The sequence below is a fragment of the Dama dama genome, chromosome 15, assembly GCF_033118175.1.
Source record: "Dama dama isolate Ldn47 chromosome 15, ASM3311817v1, whole genome shotgun sequence".
Classification (NCBI taxonomy): Eukaryota; Metazoa; Chordata; class Mammalia; order Artiodactyla; family Cervidae; genus Dama; species Dama dama.
The window spans coordinates 63,715,298-63,736,294 of record NC_083695.1 but is presented as its reverse complement, the minus strand read 5'-3'; the positions used below and the strand labels follow the sequence as shown (position 1 = coordinate 63,736,294).

The following is a 20,997-nucleotide window of genomic DNA, read 5'->3' as shown; positions in this document are numbered from 1 at the left end:
TGTCATGAATTGTCATCATCACCTTTATTAGTAATGATTTATTGAGTACCTACTTTATATTAAGAACTACAGTCCATGCCTTACATGTACTGTGTTCTCATCTTTATAATGGGTTCCCTTTCCCTCTATTTGACAAGTTTATTGAGATATAACTGGTATACAATAAACTTCATAGAACCGTTCAACTTCAGCTTCTTCAGCATTACCGGTTGGGGCATGGACTTGGTTTGCTGTGATACTGAATGGTTTGCCTTGGAAACGAAGAGAGATCATTCTGTTGTTTTTGAGAATGCACCCAAGAACTGCATTTTGGACTCTCTTGTTGACTATTAGGGTTACTTCATTTCTTCTAAGGGATTCTTGCCCACAGTAGTAGATATAATGGTCATCTGAGTTAAATTTGCCCATTTCAGTCCATTTGAGTTCACTGATTCCTAAAATGTTGATATTCACTTTTGCCATCCCCTGTTTGACCACTTCTAATTTACCTTGATTCGTGGACCTAACATTCCAGGTTCCAATGCAATATTGTTCTTTACAGCATCAAACTTTATTTCCATCATCAGTACGGTCCCATAGAATGGTTAAATGAAGACCTGCAAGACTTTCTAAAAGTAACACCCAAAAAAGATGTCCTTTTCATTATAGCAGACTGGAATGCAAAAGTAGGAAATCAAGAGATACCTGGAGTAACAGGGAAGTTTGGCCTTGGAGTACAATATGAAGCAGGACAAACGCTAGCAGAGTTTTGCCAAGAGAACGCACTGATCATAGCTAACATCCTCTTCCAGCAATGCAAGAGAATACTCTATACATGGACATCGCCAAATGGTCAATACCAAAATCAGATTGATTCTATTCTTTGCAGCCAAAGATGGAGAAGCTCTATACAGTCAGCAAAAGCAAGGCTGGGAGCTGACTCTGGCTCAAGTCATGAGTTCTTTATTGCAAAATTTAGACTGAAATTGAAGAAGGTAGGGAAAACCACTGGACCATTCAGGTATGACCTAAATCATCCCTTACAGTTATACAGTGGAAGTGACAAATAGATTCAAGGGATTGGATCTGATAGAGTGCCTGAAGAACTACGGACGAAGGTTTGTGACATTGTATAGGAGGCAGTGATCAAGACCATCCCCAAGAAAAAGAAATGCAAAAAGGCAAAATGATTGTCTGAGGAGGCCTTACAAATAGCTGAGAAAAAAAAGAGAAGCTAAAGGCAAAGGAGAAAAGGAAAGATATACCCATTTTAATGCAGAGTTCCAAAGAATAGCAAGGAGAGATGAGAAAGCCTTCCTCAGTGATCAGTGCAAAGAAATAGAGGAAAACAATATAATGGGAAAGACTAGAGATCTCTTCAAGAAAATTAGAGCTACCAAGGGAACATTTCTTGCGAAGATGAGCTCAATAAAGGACAGAAACATTATGGACCTAACGGAAGCAGAAGATATGAAGAAGAGGTGTCAAGAATACACAGAAGAACTGTACAAAAAAGATCTTCATCACCCAGATAACCACGATGGTGTGATCACTCACTCAGAGCCTGACATCCTGGAATGCGAAATCAAGTGGGCCTTAGGAAGCATCACTGTGAACAAAGCTAGTGGAGGTGATAGAATTCCAGTTGAGCTATTCCAAATCCTGAAAGATGATGCTGTGAAAGTGCTGCACTCAATATGCTGGCAAATCTGAAAACTCAGCAGTGGCCACAGGACTGGAAAAGGTCAGTTTTCATTCCAATCCCAAAGAAAGGCAGTGCCAAAGAATGTTCAAACTACTGCACAATCACACTCACCTCACACGCTAGCAAAGTAATGCTCAAAATTCTCCAAGCCAGGCTTCAACAGTACATGAACTGTGAACTTCGAGATATTCAAGTTGGATTTAGAAAAGGCAGAGGAACCAGAGATCAAATTGCGAACATCTGTTGGATCATCAAAAAAGCAAGAGAATTCCAAAAAAACATCTACTTCTGCTATATTAGCTATGCCAGCACCTTTGACTATGTGGATCACAACAAACTGTGAAAAATTCTTCAAGAGATGGGAATACCAGACCACCTGATCTGCCTCCTGAGAAATCTGTATGCGTGTCAGGAAGTAACAGAACTGGACATGAAACAAGAGACTGGTTCTAAATCAGGAAAGGAGTATGTCAAGGCTCTATATTGTCACCCTGCTTATTTAACTTATATGCAGAGTACATCATGCGAAATGCCAGGCTGGATGAAGCACAAGCTGGAATCAAGATTGCCGGGAGAAATATCAATAACCTCAGATAGGCAGATGACATCACCCTTATGGCAGAAAGTTAAGAAGAACTGAAGAGCCTCTTGATGAAAATGAAAGAGAAGAGTGAAAAAGTTGGCTTAAAACTCAACATTCAGAAAACTAAGATCATGGCATCCAGTCCCATCACTTCATGGGAAACAATGGAAACAGTGACAGACTTTATTTTCTTGTGTCCCAAAGTCACTGCAGATGGTGATTGCAGCCATGAAATTAAAAGACACTTGCTCCTTGGAAGAAGAGCTATGACCAACCTAGATAGCATATTAAAAAGCAGAGACATTACTTTGCCAACAAAGGTCCATCTAGTCAAGGCTTTGGTTTTTCCAGTAGTCATGTATGGATGTGTGAGTTGGACAATAAAGAAAGCTAAGCACTGAAGAATCGATGCTTTTGAGCTGTGGTGTTGGAGAAGACTCTTGAGAGTCCCTTGGAATGCAAGGAGATCCAACCAGTCAATCCTAAAGGAAATCAGGCCTGAATATTCATTGGAAGGACTGATGCTGAAGCTAAACTCCAATACTTTGGCCACCTGATGCGAAGAACCGATTCCTTAGAAAAGACCTGGATACTGGGAAAGATTGAAGGCAGGAGGAGAAGGGGATGACAGAGGGATGAAATGGTTGAATGGTATCACCGAGTCAATAGACATGAATTTGAGCAAGTTCTGGAAGCTGGTGATGGACAGGGAAGCCTGGCGTGCTGCAGTCCATGGGGTCACAAAGAGTTGTACACAACTGAGCAACTAAACTGAACTGACAGTAAACTTTTGGGTATTTAAGTGTGTGTGTTCAGTCACTCAGTTGTGCCCAACTCTTTGTGACCCCCTGGACTGCAGCCCACGAGGCTCCTATTTGATCAATGCTGACATCAATACACCTTGATGGGATTTCTTAATCTGAGTGACTGTAGCAAAAGTAAACATATTGACCATAATTGCCCCAAGAAATGAGCTAATCCATCACTTCCTTTATCAGGGCAAAACCATGCTTTTGCTATGTTTTTGGTAGTAACAATCAAAACCTACACATCTGAGCAGTTTTTAATTTAAAGTTGGGGTGGAACACCTGGGCTAGGGAAGACAGACGGGAATAGGTAGGTCCCTGCAGCCGAGAGCTGTCAGCTTTCCAGCCAGGATTTGAGGCAGAGAAGTTTCCATCTGGAGATCGAGGCCCACCTTGGCTACTGAGTGTTCCCTGGCACCTCCTGAGGCCTGCCGGCGGGGTGGGCCACAGGATGACCTAGTGGATAGCTCGCTTAGGCGCCTCCAAGCCTGCAGTGTCTCCAGAGTGTTATCAGAGACCTCTGGAGGCGAAAACCAATCCTTGGGTGTGTTCACATTCACAGGCTCTTTCAGCTGAATCCCAACCCTTGCCGGACAGCGTGGGCTTCTTGGGAGGAGAAGGGCCCCAGGTGGGTCAGCTCGGGGCCACAAGTACCACCCTGCAGGCTTTGGCCTGTGGTGAACCCCTCCGTAAGATGGACATCAGGAAAGCATCACCTAATGGGGGTTTGTGAGGATTAAGTGGGGCAACGCTTCTGAAGCGCCGAGCTTTGTGCCCAAGGCCTGACCAGTGTCCTGTCCGTGGGTCATCAGCCCAGCTTCGAGCCTTGCAAGGAGCAGGACTGGGCTGGTCCTTGACTCCATGATGCTTCTGCTTCATGAGAAGGCTGCGTGCCTTCCTTTCCCCTCCAGAGGGGCTCGGGCATTGCTAGTAGCCCCTGCTCTGTAACTCAGTTTTTCTTCTCGTTGGGGTTTTTGTTCTTGCCATCATTTAAAATAGGCCAGCACTTACCCCCAACACCCAGAGTTTCTTGTCCTTCTAATATCAGGATTAGCCTAAACTGACATCACCATTCCTGGCAGAAATAAAGGCGGAAGAGGCAGGCAGGGAGGGGCCGTGGAGGATGAGGAGATGCCCTTGGGACTTCTCCCCGGGTTTTTCCTTAGGCGTGGTACTGAAAGGAGGCATTTCCCAGGAAGAGTCCAAGAAATCTGGACCCTTTGACATGATAACTCCCCTATTGGGAATGTCTGTATTAATTCGAAGGAAACTAAAAACATCACCCATGTGAAGGTGGGGAATGAGCAGGTTCATTCTGTGTGTTTACTTGATGGGAGATTATACCACTCATAAAAATGATCATCAGGAAGAAAGCAGCTATGTAGAAAACACTTGTTCTTTTTTTTTTTTTTTTTAAAAAAAACACTTGTTCTTAACCTTTGATGGAAAGAGCAACATGAAGACAATACATTGTTCTTATTCCTAGTTTGAGCTGAACTGCCAGTCATCAAGGCAGGGCTTTACTTGCTTATCTCATTTTGTTCTCCTGCAGATCCACAGAAGTGGGCATGGCTTACCACTCCCATTCTAGAGATGAGGAAACTGAGGCCCTGTGTGGCAGTGATTTGTCTGGGGTCATCTGGCTAGTGACTGCTGAGGCAACCAACCCCAGGTGACTGGTTACCAGCACACCATGCTGCAGAAATGAGAGTCTGTGGTGATGGAATTATTTTTCCAAATTTCTTCGAGTTTGGTTGGTTGGGTTTAAGGGGAAAAAAAAAAACAGGAAAGGAAGAACATGGGTCTGGGCCTTGTGGAAGCTCTGAGGCTGCTGGCTTGGGGATGCTCGTCCCATTTTGTTCTTTGTCCCACTCCCTGGGGCTACTTCAGCCAGATAGGGAGGCTCAAAGCCAGGCCTGCAGTCCTAAGAAGGAGACCAGCAGGAGAAATGAGGGCAGGTGCATAGGGACGGGATTGTTGTTCAGTTACTTAGTCATTTCCGACTCTTTGTGACCCCATGGACTGCAGCATGCCAGACTTCCTTGTCCTTCACCCTCTGCCGGAGCTTGCTCAAATTCATGTCCATTGAGTCGATGATGCCATCCAACCATCTTATCCTCTCTCCCCCTTCTTTTGCCCTCAATCTGTCCCAGCATCAGGGTCTTTCCCAATTATTGGCTCTTAGCATCAGGTGGCCAAAGTGTTAGAGCTTTAGCATCAGTCCTTCCAATGAATATGCAGGGTTGATTTCCTTGAGGATTGACGTGTTTGATCTCCTTGCAGTCCAGGGGACTCTCAGGAGTCTTCTCCAGCAATTTGAAAGCATCAGTTCTTTGGCATTCAACCTTCTTTATGATCCAGCTCTCACATCTGTACATGACTGGAAAAACCATAGCTTTGACCATATGGACTTTTGTCGGCAGAGTGATGTCTCTGCTTTTTAATACGCTATCTAGGTCTGTCATAGCTTTTCTTCCAAGGAGCAAGCCATCTTTTAGTTTCATGGTTTCAGTCACTGTCTGCAGTGATTTTTGGAGCCCAAGAAAATATAGTCAGAAAAGATGGGGAGGTAAAAACGGATGATATTTCTTTGACGTATATTTCTGGCTTTCTACCAACAACCTCTTTCCATCCATCCCAGAAATGTAGGTGCAAAGGGAACTTTGTCTGGAGAACTAACCTCCTATAGATGGATTGGGGGCAGTGAACAGGAGGCCTGTGGAGCCAGTATCAGGTGGTCCTGGCCACTATGGTTGGAGGGGGTGGGGGAGGGCAGCGGCCTTGCTTGCCTCTGGATCCAGGAGTACCCTGGCTGACCTGTCGGTGTAGTTGAAGTCATGGAGGTTGATTATTAAGAGCCCAGGTAGGATGACTCAGTCTCAGCCAAAGGCACTACTGGGGTTTGGGGCATTTGGGGAAATAGAATATATATAAACCATTATTAGAGTATATCTGATTTGTATATAGAGAGTATTCTATATATAAAAGCCATTTTTTATTTTAAAAATAAATGTTCATCTCAGCTGGGGACAAAGAAGATAAGTCATGGGATGGATCAGAACAGACTTCAAATCCCCTCTTAGTGATCTTAGAGCCTGGCATCCTTTCTGAGCTTTAGATTTCTTCTCTATAAAATGAGAGTTCTTAACTCCTAGCTCTAGGGCTTGGATATTAAGGATAAAAATCAGGTGCTAATTATGGAATGAATGCTCAGCAAGGACCCTTAGATCAGGCAAACAGAGGCTTTATAAAACCGTGGCTATTATATTTGTGGCTTGGTTGGTTCTTGGCTACTTGCCTGGTGGCTCAGACGATTAAGAATCTGCCTGCAATGTGGGAGACCCAGGTTCTATCCCTGGGTCAGGAAGATTCCCTGGAGAAGGGAATGGCAACCCATTCCAGTATTCTTGCCTGGAGAGTTCCATGGACAGAAGAACCTGGTGAGCTACAGCCCATGGGGCTGCAAAGAGTCGGACATGACTGAGCGACTAACACTTTTGGCTCTCGGCTGCAGCGGCATCACCCCAACCTTGCTGATCACCGGTCCTGCCCCCTTGTCTTCTCCGGGCTTCCACCATCAGTTCTGGGATGGGGAGCTGGGTGGCGCTCAGGCTGCCAGGGGGCAATGAGGGTCTCAGTGTGGTCAGCTGAGCGGAACTTTGAAAGGTCCCCGCCAACAACACAGGAGGTGCCATTCAAGGTAAACCTCGCGGTACAGAGGACTTCCCCAAGGTAGAAGAGGGGGCGCAGGCCTTCCTGGCTGAGGGCCTCTCAAGATCCAAGGCCTGAAGATCAGAAAGCATCTGATTTGCTGAAGAGGTTGTGAGGAGACCGTCATGGCGGGCAGGCGCAGGAGGGGAACTGCTGCTGGGAAAGGGCTGGCACCAGTGGCTGAAGGGCTTAGAGTCTGGGGTGGGTACCCAGGCTTTGTCCCTGGGTAGCTGCTGGCCACTGGGTCTTTAGCTTGCTTTTAATCATCACGAAGGTCAGTTTGTTAATTTGAATATAACCACTTACGCCATCTCACTTACTTAAAAAATTATATTCCAAACAATCATATGTACATTTGGGGGAACTTGATTCCAAGTTCAATTTTTTTTTTTCCTCGTAGAAATGATAATATAAATGATTGACTTCCCAGGGGACTTGCCTGGTGGTCCAGTGGCTAAGACTCCGAGCTCCCAGTGCAGGGGGCCTGGGTTCTGTCCCTGGTCGGGAAACTCGATGCCACGTGCCACAGCTGAGAGTTTGAATGTCGCAACTGAACATCCTTAGTTGTGTGCCGCCGTGAAGACCCAGTGCAGCCCGATAAATAACTTAAAAAAAAAAAAGATTGACTTCCCAACTCTAGACTCCGGTAGTATTTTTATTTTCAAATTAGAAGTGAAATGCAGTACATTTAAAGTGGAGGGTCTTAGAAATTCACATTGCTTTGTCCCGTCTTGTTTTGTCCTGTACCCCGGGGGTTTTCAGGCCTATGGGGTGTAGATGGTGGTCTTAGGGATGCAGGCTGAGGGCTGGGGTGGAGAAAGGGGCAGGACGGAGCCAGGAAGAGCAGTCAGGGAGCCAGGTCATCTCCACAACCAGAACACAAGAGCTGTGGCTGGGGACCGTGGTCTGGGGGCTGGGCCAGCGTGGCTTCCGTGGCTGTAGGTGTGGGGTGGGGTGGAGGGAAGTGTCACAGAGCCTGAGGTTCTATCCTGTCTGGCTGACAGCTCTCAGGATTCACAGGGATGCTTTTGAGCAGCCTTGGAATGGTAGATAAGCCTTTGTCAGGCAGAAGATGCTGCTTTGAGGGAATTAAGATTTTCTTTTTTTAAATGTCAGAATTGAAGCCAAGCCAGGAGACCAGAGAATACCACTCACGGCACACTTCCCATCCAAACAGCTTTTGCATCCTCCCTGGTTCAAGCCACAAAGCATTCTCAGAACTCTCCCATGACGCTGCGGGGCCCCTTTTCAGGCCTGAGAGAGCCCCCGAGACCCAGAACTTTGCACTGGCGGGACTCAGAAAGGGTGGGAGATGTGATCACAAGCCTCATGCTCTTATTCGTTCTTTCTTTCAGAAAGTGACGTGGGTGCTTCCAAAGCCGTGGTGAATGGGTTGGCACCGGGCAGCAATGGGCAAGATAAAGGTAAGGCTCTCGAAGGGAAGCCTGGCATTTTTAGAAAGAGCAGGGCCTGGGGCCACCTGCCTGGTGGGAACAGTCACTGGTCTAATTAGGCTGTGACCTAGAGACCTGTTCCCAGGCTTTCTGAGACTTGAGTCTGAGGCTGCCGTTTCCCACTGTGAGGTGACGTATTCAACTGTTCCCAGCTCACAGGATGCTGCGAACCACCCAGCAAATCACAGAGGCCTCATGTATATGGCATTTATCAGCCCGCAGTCTCTTACCTGGCATCTCATCTTCACCGGTGATAAATAGTGACATATTCAGCATCCTGACTCTGAGGCTAGAGCCTAAATAGCTGAAATAAATCATTTTGGTGACATTCGTTTCATGGGCATCCTCCCAAGTTTTGAATTTTTAAAATTTTAGGACAAAAGATGCAAGTGTGAAAGGAATGATGGATAGGATGACCTTTGAGGTCCCATCTCTCATCCTGAACAGCCAAGCAGCAGGATTCCCACGTCACTCTGCAGTGAGAGGAGGCAGGGGTTCAAGTCCTGGCCTGCCGCTCATAAACAGACACCTCTTGGGAGGCCCATTGTCTTTATGGCTATGAGTTTCCTTATTTAGAAAATGAGGGCATTTGATGGTCTGCAGTATTTTTTCCTGCTTGAAACACAGGTTCCAGTGATTCTATCAGTGTTCATCCCATTATGTCTTATGGTATCAGGGAGGGCAGAAGTCCTGTCATCGGGCTTTTGAGTCACAATGCACCCTCTCTCAGAGTTTGTTTACAGTTTGACATGTTTGGACTTGGTAATTACTGTCTGGGTCAGCCACGTATTCCCTTTGAGAGAGGGCAAAGTGGAAAGTCAGAAAGAGCAGCCAAGAGTGAAGGCGTAGAGAATAGGAGGGCTGGGGCGCCAGGGCCCATTGGTTAGGGCGCCCCTGTGCAGAAGGGGTCCTGCTGTCCTGCCCTTTGCCTCCCTGCCTGGCTGCCCTTCTCTTTACCTGGTGTGGGGCTATGTTCCCAACCTCGGCCAAGTTGCTAAGGGGATGTTGAAGGGCGGTGCCCACAGGGGAGTGTTTAAGCATCTTCTGAGGAACGTGGGGGAGACGTGGGTGTCTGGTGCTCACCGTCAAGCCCAGCCCTGTGAATCCATTGGGGGACAGGAGACTTCGGGGGTGTACGGCAGGGTGGCAAGTGGAGGTGCGCTCCGCTCTATTCTCTCCTCGATAAGACGCACCTTTGGTTGGAAAATCAAGGCAGATGCCCCCTGGAGCCATCAGGGCGGCCTGGGGTGGTCACTGGCGGGCTCTGGTCTCGCTCTCTTCATTCAGCACTGGTTGACTCTGAGCAACAGTCTTGCTTCTTCCTCTGAAAATGGTAACAAAAACCTCCCACCCAGCCTCCCAGGTGGCCTAGGGAGCAGTCGGTAGGATTGCTGTGAAAGCAGGTTTGTATCTGAACACGTGCAGGATTGTTGTTTTCCCTTTAGTTCTTGGCGGCCAAATGACCGCCACGCGCCTCGTGAAATGGCAGCCCGGTGGACTGGAAGGTGAACTGCCCTTGCAGGGGTACCTCCTTCCTCCCGTCCCCTTGGCAAGCCTGTCAGCATGATATTGATGCAGCTGTGACAGTCTTGGTTCCCAAACAGCCCAACCCCCCGCCCCCCCCCCTGCCCCGGCCCAGTTATGAAGTGGATTTGGGGCCCTGAGACCTCTGGGTGTTGCCCATTGGTGTGATGTTGGTCCATAGCCTGTGAGCGCACATCTCTCTTTATTTGCTGCCGCTGGGACAGAAGGAGATCTCACAAGAAGGTGGGATTGGGAAGATGCCCACTTTTGTGATTCCAGAACCTGGGGAGGCAGGGGGCCCAGGGAGGTCTGAGCACCTGGATTTGAGGTCCGCAGCCTCCTCCCGCGTACTGGGCAGTACCCCAGCTCAGGGAGCTCAGCTGCTGTCAGCGTCCTGGGCCAGGCGCGTGGGCACTGCCCAGAGTCTTAAGTGTGCATTCGGACACTTTGGCAAACTCTTGCCCAGGAAGGGGGTGAGTTTAAGTAGACCATCTGCTGCCCAACAGATGGCCATTCTGATTTGCCTGGGGCCAGAGGGCCAGGGTTGTCAGAGCAGGCCCAAGACCCCAAGAGTTAAGATCCTAGAGTAGCAGCCAAGAGGGCCGAAAGGACCAGGCGATTCTCAGACTTGTCCTTCCTCCACTCCTCTGGGGCCCATGAGCTGTAACTCTCCCCCGAGAAGCCTTCTCCCAGGGGCCCTGGGGACCCCACTTGCTCTCCCCTTCCTGTTTGCCAGGCCATCTGCGTCTCTGTAAGTCCCCTTGCCCAGAGCCTTGGCAGGTTCCTGGTGTGCCAGGCGGCAAAGGCACAGACCAGCTGCATTTGGGGTGCGGTGGAGGGAGGGTTCTGCCCACCCGGGCGCAGGACTCTGAAGAGCGAAAGCGGGTTATTTTAAGTTCCTGCGTCCACTGCTCTTCCCATTGTTCTCTGCGGGCGACTTCCTCCTATTGTCCCTGCCGGGTTCCTCCACTGCCTGAGGGTTTCCCAAATGTTTTTTTTCTGGATGCACCATTTACCCTTTTGTGTTTTCAGCAACTGCCGACCCTTTACGTGCACGCTCTATTTCTGCTGTTAAAATAATCCCTGTGAAGACAGTGAAAAACTCTGCAGGCCTAGTACTCCCTCCAGGTATCTCTCCTTGGGTTGGTTTCTTTCTTTTCTTTTTTTTTTTTTTCATTGTTAGCAGACCATGCATGATCTTCTTTCCTTCTAACAAAGACTCGGAGGCTTCATTCTTGCATGTTTAGGAGCCATTCCCTCTCACTTCTCTGGCTGGTTTCCTTCCTTCTGTGTGTGTGTGTGTTTCTGTGAGCCGCGGGCAAATGTGGGAAGGGGCTGACAGGTGCTTTGCCCTTCCCCGCTTAGGGAGAAGGTCAGTCCAGAGGCTGAACGTCAACTCCAGCTGGTACAGGTCTGAGCCCCTTAGGTGACTTAGGTTCTTCCTAGAGGTGCCAGCTCCCCAGAGTTTATTTAAAACTCCACCGTCCCCAGGAACCAACGTGGCTGCCCAGGGCATTTCTGAATTGGGCTGGATTTGAAGCAGCTGCCCGATCAGGCTGTGTCTCTGGGATGCTGGTGGGGCCTTTTCCCTGAGCACTCCCTCCCCTGCCCCCAGCCCCACCTGCATTCGCTCCCTGCCTCTCTTCTCCATGGGGCTGGCACACTTCAGAGCTGGTACAGTTCAGATGTCAGATCGTAGCTCATAGCTTCCTCCTACACAGCATGGGACAAGTGAGGCCCAGGTGTCTCTGTATCCCAGCGATGGTACTTTCAGGAGTTGGGCCCACCTGGCTATGCACACAGGACCCTGTGGATGGGCTGGCTTTGTCACTGTGCCCCTCACCCTTTTGAAAAGCCCATGAATCACTTTTCCCAGTATTTCCCTGACATCGGTCACTTATCCTGGTAGGATTGGACAAGTCAGATGCTCTTCAAGGCCGCTGCCTGCTCTGCTGGATATGTGTTTTGTGCAAGAGGTGCTGATGGAGCTGATCAATCCGTTTTGTAACTAATGATCGTTCTGTCTGTGCTGTCGGAAAGGGGGCTGCCGAGTGGGAAGGAGGAGCCAAGAAACTTGGTATTTCTCAGCCGTGGCACAGGAGCGGGGATGAGCTGGACATCTGAGCCCACATCCTGCCTGCTGCCCACCTTTAACTTTCCCCACAATCCCACTCATGACAGTTTTAGGCCTGAGATCCAGGCTGTGCCGTGAGCAACTTGCAGAACTGGAATTCAGTTCCACTCAGACTCACGGAGAGAAACATTCTGCACATATGCCTCCCAGGACTGTGGTCTGCGTGGCTTTCTTGCCTCCTCCTTACTGATTTTCCTGGAGGGTGAACAGCCTGTTTTGAAGCCTATTTTGAAATCCTCAGTGTAGTTCTGAAAGATGACCTGGGTCTGCTGTGAGGCCACTGTGAACCGCAGGAGGGGTCAGGGCCCAGGGAAGGCTCGGCTGGAAGTGCCGCAAACACTGTTCCTCGAAGGATTTAGCGTTTCTAGTCGTTTTCTTTGGTGCGAATTTTCTTCATTAAGTTTGGAATGTGAGGTTCCGGGCCTCGTGATCTTTCTCCCCAGGCAGCACATCCTGTCTCACCCCTGCAGGGGGCTTGGCTTGCTGGCACAAGGAGATTGTCTTGCTTTTTCCGCTGAGGGACTGCTCTGAGAAATGATTGTCTGTTGAACCTTCACCGAATGCCCTGTGCTGTTAACTTGCTCTTTTATAAAAAGGATGGTGTGGGAACTTGAGATATCTTTTATAAATTCTTTCTTGACCTGTGCCTTACTAATTGGTCAGAAGTCTGCTCACCAAACTAAACTTCATTTAATAAAAGAAATCAACCCGCTTTGGTTTGGATATATTTCCAGCTGACATTGTAACGCATCCATTGACTCAGAACTCACTGTGCCTCCATTCCCTCCTAACCTCATGACAGGTGGGAAACCCCTGAAAATATGGTTTGTCCCTCTCCATCATCCACAGATTAATTTTCATTGACCGCAAGATTCTGCCTGTCTGTAACCAGGTTCATCTCATTCCCCAGCTGGACCAAATTGCTGGCTGATGATGGTTTTAATTCTTCAGGCGCCCTGGATTCAGTCTCCCCTTTTGGATCTTTCCTTTTCAGACATGGATCCTACAAGAATCTGCACTGGGAAGGGAGCGGTGACTCTCCGGGCCTCGTCCTCCTACAGGGAGATCCCAAGCAGTAGCCCTGTGAGCCCCCAGGAGACCCCGAAGCAGGAGAGGAAAACAGGTGCGCTGCTTCGGAGACCCAGGGCTGGGGGTGCGGGGCTGCAGAATCCATCGGCTGCCTCCCAGTTCTCCAGGGGCCCCTGCACAGTCTGCTCCTGTCCCTGCTGTGGTGGGTGATGATCACTGCCCTAAATGAACAGGTACTCACTGGCTTCAGGCAAAGGCATGGCAGCGGCCACTGTATTCTAGCTTTTGATGGAACGTGTGGGCAGTCTGCGGCTCTGCAGACAGTGTTCAGGAGGACAGAGAAGGCTTAGGGGTCTCGGGAGGGATTGCTGAGATAGCCTCCAGGTTAGGCTTCTCTGAGCCCATCCCCACTTCTGGGAGCTCAGCGGTGACCATACAGGTGGGGCTGGGGCGGAATCCCAGGAGACTGAGAAGGGCAGGTGGCTGTCTGGCCTCATTAGCTCCCAAGAAGACAGGGAGGTGACCTGGGGCAGCAGGTCTGCAGAGCATGTCTAAGGCCAGTGCAGACTAGGAACGGAGGGAGCAGACAAAGGAAGCCCCCCTCCCCGGCCCATCCCATCACTCAGGAAACCCGGGTGCCTAGAGCTCCACATTGTGGTGGAGACCTGGGACTTTGGATTGGTTATTATTTTTAAGAAACAGTAGACACAAGTGCGTGCATGCTAAGTCGCTTCAGTCGAGTCTGGCTCTTTGCCACCCCATGGACTGTAGCCCACCAGGCTCCTCTGTCCATGGGATTCTCCAGACAAGAATACTGGAGTGGGTTGCCGTGCCCTCCTCCAGGAGCTCTTCCCAACCCAGGAATCAAACCCAGGTCTCCTGCATTGCAGGCAGATTCTTTACCATCTGAGCCACTGCCCAGACCTGGGATTTTAGAACCTCATAGATGGGATTCATGTCCTGCCTTCACTACCTGTTGGCTATTCAGTCATGGATGAGATAGGTGGTCTCTCTTAACCTTGGTGAACCCATCTGAAAAATGGGGTTGAGAACTATACCTGCCTCCCAGCATCGTTGTGAGGATGAAGTGTGTAAAGCGTTTCGTGCCACACCTGGTGGCGTGAGATGAGCTGGCAGACCTTAACCTGCTCGTGAACGTGAAAGTGCTCAGTCATGTCCGACTCTTTGCGACCCCATGGACTGTAGCCTACCAGGCTCCTCTGTCCATGGGATTCTCCAGGCAAGAATACTGGAGTGGGTTGCCATTTCCTTCTCCAGGGGATCTTCCTGACTCAGGGATCAAACCCGGGTCTCCTGCACTGCAGGCAGACATTTTAACCTCTGAGCCACCAGGGAAGACTTAACCTGTTCTTAGCAGGTTATGATTATTTGGGCCTCTCTGGGGAGCCCTTTCTGCAGCCCAAGTGTTTCTGGGAGCTGGGAAAGGCTGACTTTGAGGTTCCCCAGGCACTGTTTCCTTAGGCTGGGGCAGCCCCTTTCCACTGAAGGGCAGTGTTTCTCACACTTCAGCCGATTGTGTCAGAATCACCTTGAGTAGAGACGCAAGTTCCCAGACCCTAGCTCAGAGTGTTAGGCTTTATGATTCCCACCTGTAGGCCTGAGGTGGGGGTCCGAGATTTTGCCTTCAGGTCATGCTGATGCTGCCGGTCCCAGGACCACATCTGAGAACTCTGACTATAGGGGATGGGTGTTTTCTCCCGTCTTGAAGGAAGGAAATGCAGAGAGAAAATGAATTGGGGTGATGACCACTTCCTTGGTGCCAGAGACGTGCAGACTCTTTTGGTATGGTGGGGAATGGTGTGCTGTGATAGATGGAATTATATAGGATGGAGATGATCAGTGCCCAACATCCTGGAAACCGAACTTTATGTCCATCCCAGCCAGTGGAACAGGTACCAAAGCAGATACCCAAGGACAAGTACAGGCTAGAGTTTGAGTACAAGCCCTATTCTGGTGTGTTGGTCCCTATGGAAAGCTGCTTTATCCCTAGGCTCAGGGGAAGGTGTAAGTGGCCTCCAGCACTGTAGGCTGACAGTAGCTTATTGACTCTGTATTCCTGAACCTAACTTTTGCCCCACTACAGCTTGCCATTCTGCTCTCAGGAAAGGTGGTGACGTTGGGAAGATCCAGCTCCCAAGCTGGAGGACCTCTGGGGAAGAGAGAACCCTAAGGGATAATTTAAAGAGAAAGAACATACCTGCTGCCCTATGTTCTGATAAAATAACCAATCAACTGCCTGGCCCTTCCTCTTGCGGTGAATGGGAAGAGAAGGGGTCTTGAGCTCCCCCTGGTGGTCACAATATGGCACAACAGAGCCCCAATGTTACTCTGCCTTGCCATCTGTAGGCTTGCACTCCAGTGCTATACAGTGGTTTGGGCACTTTAGGAAACTGTGTCTAGTCCCCAGATAATTCTATATCTTGCAGATTTGTAACAGCTAATTTGAATTTTAAAGGATCTTGTTTTAAAATGGAAATACCTTGAAGGATTAGGGGATGGCTATCCATCATTCACATGAAAGTGAAGGTGTTAGTCACTCAGTCATGTCTGACTCTGCGACCCCGTGAAATTCTTCATGCAAGAATACTGGAATGGGTAGCCATTCCCTTTTCCAGGGTATCTTCCCAACCCAGAGATCAAATTCAGGTCTCCTGCATTGCAGGCAGATTCCTTACTATCTGAGCCACCAGGTCTCCCACATTGCAGGAGGATTCTTTACCAGCTGAGCCACAAGGGAAGCCCAAGAGTCCTGGAGTGTGGAGCCTATCCCGTCTCCAGCAGATCTTCCTGACCCAGAAATCGAACCGGGGTCTCCTGCATTGCAGGCCTATTCTTTACCAACTGAGCTATCAGGAAAGCCATATCTTGCACTAAATTTAATCTTTGTAGATTATCTTCTGCCAGATAACAGAGATCATTAAATCCAAATCAACAAACATTCATTCTGCAGCATATAGGAACTAGACATCACTGGGAGTCACCAGGAATTGTGATGAGAAGGGGAGAAAAGGGAAAAAATTTTAGGTGCATTATGCGAGCACAAAAAACAGTTTATTCCAACAGGAGAATCAGGTATGGGCCCTTACTTCACTGTTTTCTGACCATGCATAATGTCACACTTTTGAAACACGAATGAAGGGTGAAGGACTTGGGTCCAATGGTTTCTAAGCCTTTCTAGTTCCAAAATATTTTATAAATTTAGAAAGTTTGGAAATTAAACTGATACAAACAGAGTCTTCTTCACTGGAGACAAATTCAGGGTTGTTATACAAGGCCAGTTTGGGTGGAAAGGAAAAAGCTGGGGTTGAGTGGGAGGCCAGGGAAATACACTGATTAGGTGTCCAACAGGCTGGAATGAGTTAGCACTGGAAGTGAGTTTAAAAGAGGATGCAGCTCCAGTGGGACTTTAAGGACTGGAGGGCTCTTATCCTTCGGGTCCTTGGTCTTCATCCTGCTATCTCTTGACTCTGCTGGGTGTGTGTGGCTCTTCAGCCCTACTCACCCCTGCCTACTCCCTTCACCTGAGCCTCTGGATGACAACTTGCTGGCCACACCAAGCCATTGAGCCTTGACTCAGCTCATGAAAACAGTTCTCAGCAGTACTTGCAGGCAGCCATGCCAGCCTGGACTGGGAGCCCAAGCATGAGGCAGGATGCCTTGCCAGGCTCTTGCTAAGGATCAGGTGTGCTTCCTGATCCTGGTGTCTTCACAGATAGCACGTGTCAGATACCAGCTGCTCCCACCAGGGCCAGCATCTGTGCCCCAGCCTCTCGGTCTGTTCCTCTTTGCCTTGCTCCTTGGCTTTACCACCTTCTTCCATCCCTGCCAGTCTCCAAGTTGTTGATCACTTGCCTGGATTAGAAGCTTTGTTCTCACGTTACTGCCCCATACCTGTGGCCTGATTTCCTTCTCTATATGGCCCCTTGACACCCACGTTTCAGGGATGTCCCCTTTTCCCTGTCCTTGCTCCATCCAGCTCCCTCGCCCTGTGAGAGGTGGTCTGCTTCTCAAATCACACAGTCCTCAATCAAGGCTCAGCTCTGCCACTGACTAATTAACCTTGGGGAGCTTCAGTTTCCCATCTGTAAAGTGATGTTCTTCATAGGGTTGTTGGGATTCCGCGACTCATCCGTACCAGGACGTAGCCCAGAGCCAGGCAGGCACCAGGTGCTCTTGGATGGGAGCCAGTCTAGTTACTGCAAATCAGGAGGCCACTGCAGAAAGACCTACAGTAATTCCTGTGAGAGACTCTGAGGGTCCAGACCCAGTGTGGTGATGGAGGGTGGGCGGGGGGAGGAAGAGGAGGGGCCAAGCGAGGCGTGTATTTGGAAGAGTGGAGTGGCAGGGTTCGCGCAGTGTCTCAGGAGCGTGGAGAGGTAGGACTCCGTACTGAGCAGGAGGCGCCTTCCCTGGTTGACTAGGAGAATCAACGTGGCATTCATGGAGACGCTGGATATACGAGGGGACTCGGAAGGAATGTTGAATTCCGTTCCTTGATGTACTGAGTTTCTTGGCAAGAGAAGGACTTCTAGGAAGAAGTTTCTAATAGGCATTTGGAAATTTGGAATCCAAGTTGCAGACTTGGGAGCCATTGGCATCCATGTGAACACTGGGAGGGTGGAGATGCTCTCTGAGGTAGTGACAGATGGAGCCCTCAGAGTTGCCCAGTTTAAGCTCAGCCTCCATGTATGAGGCCCTCAGTTCTGTTCCTGGTGCCTCCACCCAAAAAAAAAAAACCAAAAACCAAACAAACAAAAAACTCAGCCTCCAGACTCCTGCCTTCCATGGTAGCTTGACTCTGGATCCTTGACCACCTTCCTAGTCTTTGAATGTAGACCTGGGTTTTGGATTGGAACCATCTGGAAAGAACTATAGTAATCTTAATGCTGATTCCCTGCCTCCGAGAGAAGCTGCTTCTTCCTGCTTGCTGGTGTGATATCCTGGCTGGGTTTGGGTAATGGCCCTGTTGGTTCAGATGTGGCTCCACCTGTGTCCCCAGGTCAGGGTGGTTTTACTCAAGAGGAGATGGGGAGCCTGAACAGGTGGTGGGCGTCATACCAGTCTTCCTGTCTGGTATGGCCTGGAGACCATCAATCCATTTGTTCTGACTCAAAAGCCAAGGTTCAGTTCAATCCTTATCCTTTACTCTGTGCCTGTTGGCTCTCATCCTTTCTGTCTGATTCTTGACTGCAAAGTTAGCTTTGGATGTAGAGATTCTTGGACCTGTAACCAGCTCATTTCCTCACATTTGCTCTCCAGAAATAGCAGTAGCAAGAAGATAAGAGAATTGACATTAAAATAGTTAGACATTCCTTACCCCCATTAACTAAGTCTTTTTCATGAGCTCATGTGTGATAAAAGGGGCCAGATGAGAAGTCATTGGAGGCAAAGTCCTGACAAGAGAAGACTCACTATGGTACCAACTGCAAGGTCAGGGGATTCCCAAAACCACCCTCAGGTTTGATAATTTGGTAGCAGGACTCAAAGAACTCACTGAAAGCTGTTACACTCACAGTTCTAGTGAACAGTGAGAGGATGCAGATTAAAATCAGCTAAAAGAAGGAGTGTGTAGGGTGGAGTCTGGGGAAGAAGGAAGCATAGAGTTGGCAGGGTCTTCGCCTGTGAAGTCAGGATGCGTCAGTTCCTAGCACTGCGTGTGAGAACATCCTCAGAGAGGTGCTGATCAGGAAGGTCATCCAAGCTGTGGTGTCCATGGTTTTTATTGGGGCTCTATTACATTGGGGTTTCTCTGGTGGTTCAGATGGTAGAGAATCTGCCTGCAATGCGGGAGGTTCGATCCCTGGGTTGGGAAGATCCCCTGGAGAAGGTAATGGCAACCCACTCCAGTATTCTTGCCTAGAGAATCCCATGGACAGAGGAGACTGGTGGGCTCCAGGCCATGGGGTCATAAAGAGTTGGACACAACTGAGCGACTGACACACAACACATCCACTGCCCAAGTGGTTCACTTCACTCTCCAGTCCATTAGCGGTGGACTCAAAAGTCCCCCAGCCTCAGTCACACTGTTGGCATAGTACAGACACAGTCCTGTGAAGATGACATCCCAGGCTCTTAGAGATTAACTCCTGGAAGCCAGAGAGCAAAGGCCAGACCTCCTTTTGGAGAGGGGTAAATTGTTTACCACACAGCATTAATAAAAATTAAACAAGATTTGGAACACTGTTAGACCCTCTTTTAACACCTTTTCCTCTAACTCTTGGATACCCTACTGGGAAACACAGAACTAACTCAATGAAAAGCGTCCTGAGATCCCAAGAAGTGATCAGCCAAACAACCTTCCAATAGACCAAAATGAAATTAGCACAGGATAAGATAAAGGAAAATAAGTAAGCTGTGGCCATGGACCAGGAAAGATTGTATATCAAGAACAGATGGAGGAAAAGATAAAGCAAAATAAATTAAACTTCTCGTGAAAAGGCTCAGTCTCCTCAGAGCTGCAAAGCCTACTGAGGATCCAGCTTTCTAAGCCCCTCCTCCACCTCGGAACTCTGAGCCAACTTTTGTTGCGAGAAGCATTTTTGACAGTCTACCTAACCAAGAGTTAATAATTGATGATCATGTATATAAAGTTTCACCTGTCACACTCAGACACAAATGGCCTACCAGCTTTGAAGGTTCAGAAGACTAGGTACCAGATGAAAGATGATGAAACGTCAGGAAGGCAGCTCTTTTAAGGAAGAAAGGAATGTTCCGTAGGGTCCTGGGAACTGCCTTTTGGGGGATGGGGATAGGGGAATAGTCTTAAAGACTTGGAATGGGGGAAAAAAAAAAGTGGGTTGATCCCTGAGGATATTATGTTCTTATGACTACTTATCAAATGGCGGAAGTCAACCACTCTAATTTCTATGTCTGGGAAATTTCTTTTCCCTTTTATTTTGGATTCCAATCTTACTAAGCATATACTTAATGCCAGATACTTCCATTCAGTCCTTGTGACTCAAGAGATAGATAGGGCTTCCCTGGTGGTCTAGTGGATAAGAATCCTCCTGCCAATGCAGGGGACAGGGGTTCGATCCCCCATGCAGAAAGATTCCATATGCCTCGGGGCAACTAAGCCCATGCACCAGAACTACTAAGCTTGTGCTCTAGAGCCTGGGGGGTTGCAACTACTGAAGCACTTGTGCCCTAAAGCCTGTACTCTGCAACAAGAGAAGTCACCACAGTGAGAAGCCTGTGCACTGAAAATGGAGAGGAACCCTGCTTGCCGCAACTTGAGAAAAGTCCCCCAGTAGCAAGGAAGATCCAATGCAGCCAAAATAAAATTAGTAAATATTTAAAAGAGATGATCTCCCATTTCACATATGAGGCTCTGTCCCTTGCTTCAGGATATGAAGTGAGCAAAACAGGACTCAAACAAGGCTGTCTGATTCAACAGTGATGGTCCCTTTATGATACCCAGGGGTTTGGAGGAACAGACTTACCTTGGCTTTCCATGACACATCTGTGTGTGCCAGCATCACCTGAATAGAACCAACCCAACCACAGAGTGGACAAAATAACCTGCCCCCACATCCGTGTACAAAGTTCACATCCTTTATTGATAGCCCCTCTTCAGAACCTATTGACATTTAGTATGTATGTCAGTCTAATAGATTTGGTAGAATGACTTAATAAAACCTGACTGGAAATAACCTAGAAAGGAAGGATAAGACTGTAAAAGTGATAGATATAGGGGAGGAAGGAGAACCATTGTCACAATGTGTCCTCTGATGTTTGAAGGCCTGCGTGTGCAAGGAAATCTCGGGGCCAGAGATCCGGATACATACACCAGTGAGTGTTAAAAATGGTCACTTTTAAAACATGTCCCATCCCTGACCTCAGCAACCCTGTGAGGTGTGTGAGGCGGTGAGGATTATACTTGGCCTTGATCCCATAAGCCTGTATGTTGCAGTAACACAAGTAAAAATCAAGTCCTATAAATTTCCCAACTACGTGTTTGGGACAAGAAGACAGATACCTAGGAATTGTCCCTAAGGTAGTGGCAGAAATGTGACAGGCCATCTGCTCAAAAAATAATTCAGTTGGAACAG

General features: G+C 48.6%; 1 protein-coding gene across 5 annotated transcripts in view; it reads left to right on the top strand.

Moving 5' to 3' along the window:
* The window catches only part of SORBS1 (sorbin and SH3 domain containing 1), a 232,300-nt gene that overhangs the window by 111,882 nt on the left and 99,421 nt on the right, over nucleotides 1–20,997 (top strand). For all 5 annotated transcript variants that reach the window (XM_061162242.1, XM_061162241.1, XM_061162244.1 and 2 more), the window contains exons 6-7: nucleotides 8,140–8,208; nucleotides 12,891–13,019. In XM_061162242.1, the coding sequence (XP_061018225.1) occupies nucleotides 8,140–8,208; nucleotides 12,891–13,019 (198 nt within the window). The remainder of the gene's footprint in view (nucleotides 1–8,139; nucleotides 8,209–12,890; nucleotides 13,020–20,997) is intronic.